The sequence below is a fragment of the Brachionichthys hirsutus genome, unplaced genomic scaffold (assembly GCF_040956055.1).
Source record: "Brachionichthys hirsutus isolate HB-005 unplaced genomic scaffold, CSIRO-AGI_Bhir_v1 contig_1032, whole genome shotgun sequence".
NCBI lineage: Eukaryota > Metazoa > Chordata > Actinopteri > Lophiiformes > Brachionichthyidae > Brachionichthys > Brachionichthys hirsutus.
The window spans coordinates 1-8410 of record NW_027180610.1 but is presented as its reverse complement, the minus strand read 5'-3'; the positions used below and the strand labels follow the sequence as shown (position 1 = coordinate 8410).

The 8410-nt window shown below is 43.4% G+C and overlaps 1 protein-coding gene across 1 annotated transcript; it reads right to left on the bottom strand.

Annotated features, from left to right (window-relative positions):
* Positions 1 to 1280: 1280 nt before the first annotated feature.
* Positions 1281 to 7906, bottom strand: LOC137916176 (hypermethylated in cancer 1 protein-like). The gene is made up of 2 exons (XM_068759256.1): positions 7855 to 7906; positions 1281 to 3475 (listed from the first exon to the last, which is right to left on the bottom strand). Exons 1-2 carry the CDS (start codon positions 7904 to 7906, stop codon positions 1281 to 1283), a joined length of 2247 nt encoding a protein of 748 aa, XP_068615357.1.
* Positions 7907 to 8410: the final 504 nt, after the last annotated feature.

Genomic DNA, 8410 nt, shown 5'->3' with positions numbered 1-8410 from the left:
GACGGTCCACAGACCCCTTCTAACGCTCATATCGGGCAGATTAGGAGCCCACTATATATGTGAGGTGAAGTTATACATGTATGGGGGGTGTGGAGCACAAAGGGCTCACTTTGGTCTGTCAGCAGTAGCAGGGTCACAGTCAACAGAGGGGGGGGTCAAATGAAAAGGACGGCGTTGCAGCAACGCAGGGTCGGAGCACTGCCGTGGCACAATCAATCATCATGCTTCTGAGAAAACAGAAATTGTTCTTAACAATAAATGACAAATAATTTTGTCATTGTTTCTGCCCTGGTTCATGCCTCGGTACTCCGCCGCATGGACGATGAAACGTAACACAATGTCAGGGGAAACACCCATGATTAAGCGACACTGTGAGACGAAGCGACACACATACTGAGCAGACGTTTGGGTGTCATCAGTGGGGTATGTGCAATCAAGTGCCTGTTGTGAGATCAGTGGCCTGTGAATTCTCCTTCTGAATAACAACTGAACGTTTGGAAGATTCTAAATAAAAAAGGAAGTTTTAGCCCAGGAATTTTTGCTGATTAAGCTACCATTTATCCACACAGATATGCAGGGGAGTGGGTTTTATATATATATATATATATATATATAATAAGGCACCTTGCCACATTGGACAACAGAACATGATTTGGAGAAACTGCAGTGGGATACATAAATTGTCCAGTAACCCAAAACAGAAAAAGAAAAATAAGGAACAAAGTTCTCGTTACTTTAAGGTCCAGAGGAGTTGGCTTATTCATTTGATTAAAGTTCCACTCAGGTCAGGACCAAAACCCTAAATCTTGTGTTGATGTGCTTTTTTCATTTTATTTTTTTATTGCACACTTTTTTGCACAGATTTAGGGTCAGATTGTCACAATATTTTCTTGCAACAGTCTCTCTTTGGATTTTGTCATCATATAAAAATAAATAAAACAATTTTATTTTGACTTTCAATTTGTCACTTTGGCTCAATGTCTGTAATTTTGTAATGTAACGATTGCATACACGGTACATAAATACTGTACTTCTTTGGGTGAGCGTCCCTTGATCCCTGAAGAGAACAGCGCTTCATGAAGGCGGACTTTAAGCTACATTAGATGCATAGAAAGGCACTTAAAGTCTACATTTTGGTGTTCGTCTACAGACCAATTCCTTCTGGCCTGAGTCTGAGGTGCAGATATACTGAGTTGAGGTGAATGGCTTTTGAATACTGTAAGTTGCGTGTGCACAGAGACTGGTGATTCGTGATTCCCATTTATAGAGGACATGCAGTCTTAGCTTGGTGAGTAGCGGTCAATGGTTCGGGCGTCAGAGAGGGCCTGTGGAGGGGGTAGGGATTGGGCCAGGGCATCCACTTTGTCGTTGGAGAGACCCAGGTGCTCAGAGGCCAGTTTCGATAGTGGGTAGAGACTTTCGATGACCTTTGTGTCTGCAACCAGTTGATGCTGTGCTTGGATAAGGAGCTCATTGGCCTTCTCCTGCTTCAGACCCAGATGCTCTGCTGTGTATTTACTCAAAGGATAGATGCCCTCGGTAAAGTCCAGCTTCAGTTTCCCATCTGCGGTCAGGTTGCCGGTCCCTCCGCTGCTGTGCATCTTCATGTGGCTGATGAGGTTGCGCTGCTGAGCAAACTTTCCCCCACACACCTGACATTCATAGGGCTTCTCCCCTGAGTGGATGCGCATATGCTCAGTGAGGCGATACTGCCGGGTGAAACGCATCCCACAAGAGTCGCAGGCAAACGGTTTAAGGCCCAGGTGGCTGCGCATGTGGCGCGTCATGGTGCCGCGCTGCGTGAACTTCTTACCACAGATGCTGCAGGGGTAAGGACGGGTCAGCCAGTGGGTCTTCTCATGCTGGCGCAAAGTGGCTGGGTCCTTGTAGGACTTCTCGCAGGAAGAACAGCGGTAAGGGCGGATCATCTCCCCGATGCCCCCCGAGCCCAGGCCCTGGCTGGACTTGGTCTCCAAGTGAGACAGACTGTTCAAAGTGTTGCTGCTGTTAAGGCTCCCATAACCATTTGTATTGCTGCTCATGCTCTTGTTGTTATTGCTGTTTCCCATCTCTCCGACCGGGTTGCCGTACAGCTCTTCTTCTGTGTGCGTCTCCACATGTGCGTTGAGCTGCTCTGAGCTGGGGAAGCCTTTATCGCAGGGAATGCAGACATACAAATTGTCCCCAAAGCTCTCTGGTTCATACGGCAAGTGGAACCTCCCCATCGACCCAGGAGGGGATGGACGGCCTTCACTGCTGCCTGTCTCCTCGGTGCCTGACCCACTCTTGTCATCCACTCCTTCACTCTCCTCCCCAACCTTGTGGTGGTTATGTCGATCTCCATTTTCAGCTCCTTCCTCCTCATCCTCATCGTCGTCTTCATCTTCTGCCGTATATGAAAGTGGCTCATGTTTCACCCAGCGGTAGATGTTGCCTCCCTCGCCACCTTCCGTCGGGGTATCGGGGCTCGGGGGGCATGGGTAACGATCTGTACTCTGGGAGCCTGAGCGGTGCAGGTGGGGAAGGTGTGGGCCAAGAGGCTGGTTTAGATGGGGGAAAGGTGGAGGAGTGAGGGAGTTTGCCCGGTCGGTTGTCTCCATTTTTTCGGAGGAATAGACCCTTCCATTTGTCCCCTGCATAGGACTGATGCGGTCACTCCCGTCCCGCTGCTCGTCATTGTGAGTGTTTGCTAGATGGGGGTGAGAAGGAGCGTGCTGAGACTGAGAGTTAGGGCTTTTCTTGGAGAGATCAAGGCCATAGTTGGGTGAGCAGTTTCTTTCAGAGTGAGTTGAACGTCCAAAATGGGCAGTCAAAGTTGACTGCAGGGACGGGAACACCTGAGAGCCCTGGATGGAGGTGGGGGCATACAGCTCCCCTGCATGAAGACCTAGACGATGGGGAACTAGGTCTTCTAGTGGTGTTGCCCGGGGTGCATGGCTATTTAAAATTCCCGCTGGAGGGCAGGATTGAATGACAGGAGTAGAAACCCTGTATCTGCCGACACCTCCTAAACCCATAGGATTGGGCCCCATCTTTGGGTATGGTAGAAAAGCAGGGCCTTGGCGGGGAGGGTACTTGCCATTTCTTTTCAGCTTCTTTTTGCACAAAGCCACCAAGTCAAGCAGCTGAAGGTAGCTGGCAGCTGCCAAGACAGCCCCAAGATTTGGTTCGTTGGGGGAAGTGGGGTCTCCCTCACTAAGACGACCGGTGTAGATGTAGTCCAGAATGACCCTGAAGACCCCTGGACTCACCATCTCGTGGTCGAGGTTGATGAGATTGTCATGGACGACCAACGATTTCAAGTAGAGGCTGCTGGCAGCCAGAATGTTCTTGTGAGCTCTGAAGAGGGCATTCTGCACCACGATGATAACATCGCACAGGAAGCCCTTGGTTCGCTGGCTGTTGAGCTGCAGGAGGAGATCCCTAGCATGACTTGGAACTTCCATGGCACCCAGCATCGTCTTCAATCCACCACCTAAAACAACAAATAGCTGTCAAACATCATGTTGCAGCCAGGATTTCAATGCACAAAATGTTTGATGCTCAATTCTCTGCACCACGTGAGTGATCTACTTAACCTTTTGATTTACAGTTTAGTCTGTGTGAAAAGAAAAAAGAAAAGTTTGACTGCCAAATTAAAATTAAGACGTCTTTGAAGAAAATTGTGGAAGCTATATGGAAGCTAAATCCCATTAGCATGTGGATACAGTCATGAGTATATACATAAACTAGTACTAGATTTTTTCTTTTTAATAATAGCATAAGTTAATTTAATTGCATTCTTATACAAACTAATAATACACATTTTCAGATGTATAGTTTTGTTGACTTGTTGATTCTTAGCACTGGATCTCCCTGCCCCAGAACTAACATCAGTAACATCTTTAAATTCACTTCTCAAAATGACTTTTATTATGTCTAGCTAGTAGTCAAAATTATTGCAGGCATTTCTTTAAAAAAATGTTTACAGTTTTATTTTATCCTGTCGAAGCACTTTTACATCTGCTTTTGAAAAGAGCTTTATAAATATAAATAAAGGTTGTTGTTATTATTAAATATTTACATAATCATGTTTAATTCACAGATTCAGTTCGCTGGAACACGTATAGAGTGCAGAACTTGTGTGGGAAGTGCGCATGAAGGTTACGCAGTAAAAGTGAACTTTTGCCAAAGGTGAATGTTTGCAGTGGTTTTCTCATTATCAGAAATTCATGTCTTTGCATTCACTTCCTCTACAGCAAGCGAGAAGAGAGAAAGGAAAAAAAAAAGTCTGCAAACTGCAGAAATACATTTTATAACTGCTGGCTTCCTGATTAAGTATTCCATACGTGGTGTGCACAGTTTTAAACAAAGAAAGCGATGATTGTTTCCCCAAGTGTGATGAACAGCAGGTATAAACACACAAAAAATATCATTCTTTAAGCCCTCCATTCTGCCCAGTCATATAAGGAACACTGTGTGCACTGGATGTAAATCAGCATTGCATGGTTCAATACTTTTCATTTAGATGAAGTCCAGGGATCTAATATGGATGCACGTGCACACACACACATTCATGCACACTGAAATATCAACAGTAATTGTTCCATCAAGCCTAAAATAAATAAGCTGCATGCATGAAGGACCATGTATTGTTCAACCAGTGACATCTGAGGATAGTTTACTGATTAGATTAAACATCTCAAACTGTCCCCAGGGTTTAGTTTCACTGATGGGAAACAAGCAGCTAAATAAATGTCATGTCATCGGTCAAATCTTGCTTTTCCTGACACCAGCTCATTCACTTCTTGTTTATTTGAACCTGTGTACGCGTTCAACGCAAGAATAGAGAAGTACAACTCTTAAAAAAAAAAAAACTTAATGAATAAATTGCTTTGGGATTCTGGGGGTTCCTAAACAAAAATGAACACACTATACTTTTCTCTTACAATGCATGGCTAAAACTGTGAATTCCAAAAACTGAGGCCTGAGTTACATCATAAGGAAATATCATCACTGATTAAATGGAAAGCAAGAAAAACAAATCAGCATGAGATACAGCGAGTCATCGCACAGAAAGAAATTCCGCTCAGAGAAAAATAGAATGATCTTCATCAAATATATGAACTCCTGATTTTGTTTTAGAAATCCTCTGCTGTTGTATCTGCGCCTGAGAATTTCTTAATAATAAATACCGTGCATAAAAAGGCCGGTACGGCAGGTTTAGGTGGGTTTACGTTCCATCATGTTCCCAGTTGTCATCTAAAGTGTTTCCACTTCTGGCCTTTGTCTGGCTCTGATTACAGTCATATTTTAGCAGAGATTTCAAAGTCGGCCAGATCAAACGTGTTTAAGAATTAGCAAGATGTGACGAATAGGCCAAGCACTTTCCATAACCTGTTGAGCTTTTGCAGAGTCTGTATTGCGGCTTACTGTTACTGCACGCCTCACACAATAACATTGTTTGTGTACGTTCTTGCATGTGTGCGGCCGGTCAGTGTGACCCAGATTCAGTTACAGAACATTACATATTTTATACGTCCTGGTTCATGGGGACATATTTAAAAAAAAAAAAAAGAATGTAGCAAGTATAAGATATAAACATTTGTATTCAATGCAACTCTTATATCAAGTGAAAAATGTAAGAAACTGGGCAATGTTTCTGTGCACCTGCAACTTGCTGTGCACACAGTAAATTATTGACACCACATTTTGTAATGATCAAAGAGGCGGTGGGATTCTCATGAAGTCAGTGAAGATGCCCTCTCTTTCCCTGTGATCAGAATGAGGCGACGCCACTTGGCTTTTAGCGAGTCTGAGCTCCCTTAATGTTGCCTGCTGACCGAAAGTGAACACTCAAACGTGTTTTATTAGGGCCTTGATCTGGTCGACATGTGTAAGCTCTCCACATCCTGTTCGGGTGGCATCTGTGACTGCAAAGATGTTTAATCAGAGAGCACATCTTTGAACCAGCTACGCGTAAATTCAAAGGTTTTACTGCAGTTTGTCTTGTTGGTTTTCTGTTTTACAAACTTATTTTAATCGTGTTCTAGGCGGCACAAACACTGCAGTCCCCTCGGAACACTTAAACCAAATATCTTTACAGACAACGGCTGTTTTCTTCTACACACCTCTTTTTCAGGACCCAACTGCATGCTAAGTAACTTAAACAATGGCGGTGTACTTTTTGGTACACCATAATGGCCTTTTATTTTCATTAGATTAATATTCAGTGACACTGTGTTTCATTGTTTCTTTACATTTGTGGTTTTGCGGACAAGGGGCAAGCTACGCTTCCTACCTACAGGCAGCCTCAGTCATATACATTTTCAAAAACATTTTCTTAAAACCGCATGTTGACTTATTATGTTCTTTCATGTCAAATTGCTGGCCATGCTCACACAGCCGTGTTTATTTTAGATCCCATTTGACCATGGAGTCCGTGTTCAATTTATGAGGAAGCGCTGAGGATGCAGTCATTTAAAGTTGATGAACAAGATATTTTGATGTGCATTTAGAATTAGTTTAATCCAAACATTAACTATTTTCTTTATGTCATTTTGTTGAGTTGCAAGATATAAATGCAGGCTGCTGAATGTTTGCATGCATTAAATAACAGAATGTGTTTCACAAATTCAGTTTGAGAAAAACGACATCCTGAAGCATAGATCAAACAGAAGCAGCACCCATAGGTGTACGGGTTGAGTTCTTGTCAGGGCAGAAAACACCTTGTAGAGAGTGTTTCCTGTGTGAGTGCTATAATCAGTAATGGGGGGGGGGGGGGGTCACATGCTCAATTAAAATACTGATTACCACAACCTCCTAATCTAGTTAGGAACTCAGTTAAGAGTGTAATTAATCTGAACATCATCCGTGTGAACATATAATACGATACAACCATTTAGAGTCATGCAGACTTTAAAGCAGATCATTACATTACATGCGCGTTACTTGGGCCTATTTCTGATTTATCTGCCTAAACGTCTGGTGATTAATCGATGTACAGTTACTTAGAAATTAAATTTATAAAATGACTGGCGGGATTACTTTTTAACTCTCGCGCTTCATCGATGCGCGTTTCAAGTGTCTATTATCTGTAGCACTTAACGGGCCCGTTACTCAATCAGCGCATTAAGTTGTCAGCTGCGGCTGAGCGTCGCCGGGAGGGACCGGACCGGACCGGACCGGACCGAGCCTCCGCTTACAGCCGCGCAATGGATCAATCTGCGGGCTTCATCCCCCGAATCCACCTCCGCCTATCAGACGGCTGTTTCTTCTCCAAACCTGTCAGCAGCATTAGAGGCATCTCCTCTTGCACACGTCTGAAAATCTCCGTAACCACAAATTCCAAGTATTTCTATAAAGTCTTTTTTTCTTTTGTGCGTCCGTTACGCTTGAACTGCTGGGGGCTTCGCTTTCTTTGAGGGTATTCACTAAGAAGCGGAACGCTGACATAAGGCGACTATCTCTTTATCCTTTACATCAGACGTCGACTGTTTTTTTTTAAAGCGAAAAAAAAGTAAAATAAAAACCAAATTTCTGTTTTTTTGTTTTTTTTCTTGTTTTTTTCTTTTTTGCTCGAAAATGTTAGAAATTTTACAGATTTTCTGAGCACGGCATACAAATCTATCATCGATCGCGGAGGATTTTAAAGGTTAACAGTTCTATGCAGATCGCTATAGTGGAATAAAAAAAAAATATCGCAATGCGGAGGAAAAAGTCTCAACATGATCCCGGAATCACAACGAATTATACCAAAAAAAATGTAACAAATGTATAAAAACATGATTAAATTCCGACAGCATTGAATGCATTTCGACCTGCATGTCATCCTCCCCTGTTGTGGTGTGTGTGGCTGTGCGCAGCAGCTCCTACCTGCATGCCCGATGTCTTCTGCCATCCGATCTAAGTCTCCCTTAATGATCATCTCAACAGCCTCCAGGAGTCATATCTGACGTTTCAGCTTTGAACTGCCAGCCTCCAGAAACCATGCCAGTTTTCCGAGCGAGTCTGCCAGCTCTTTTTTATGATTATTAATTGATATGAATTTCTTGTCGCTCCTGAGGTCCGTCCTCCCACCCACTTTCCTCCCTCTTTCTTTTCTCTGTCTCTCTGCCCCTCCTTTCTTTCTCATCCCCTCTTATAAAAAAAAAAGTATATATATATATAAAAAAAAGAAAATACGTGCTTAGACCAGCGTCAGTTTCCTCTTATTTTTTTTTCTAGTAATTTCCTTCGCTATTTTTGAGTTGGAGCAATAATGCGCACCGGGATGATAATGGAGCCTCTGCGCACCTTAAGTGTTTTAGCGCCCCGTGTGATGTCAGCCTATAATAAAACTAAAAGGTAAAAGCGAGGGCAGGAACTTTAAGTGACCCCGACTTGAACTTCTCAACACATCGTCTTAAAGAGACACGCAGCTTTAAAATAG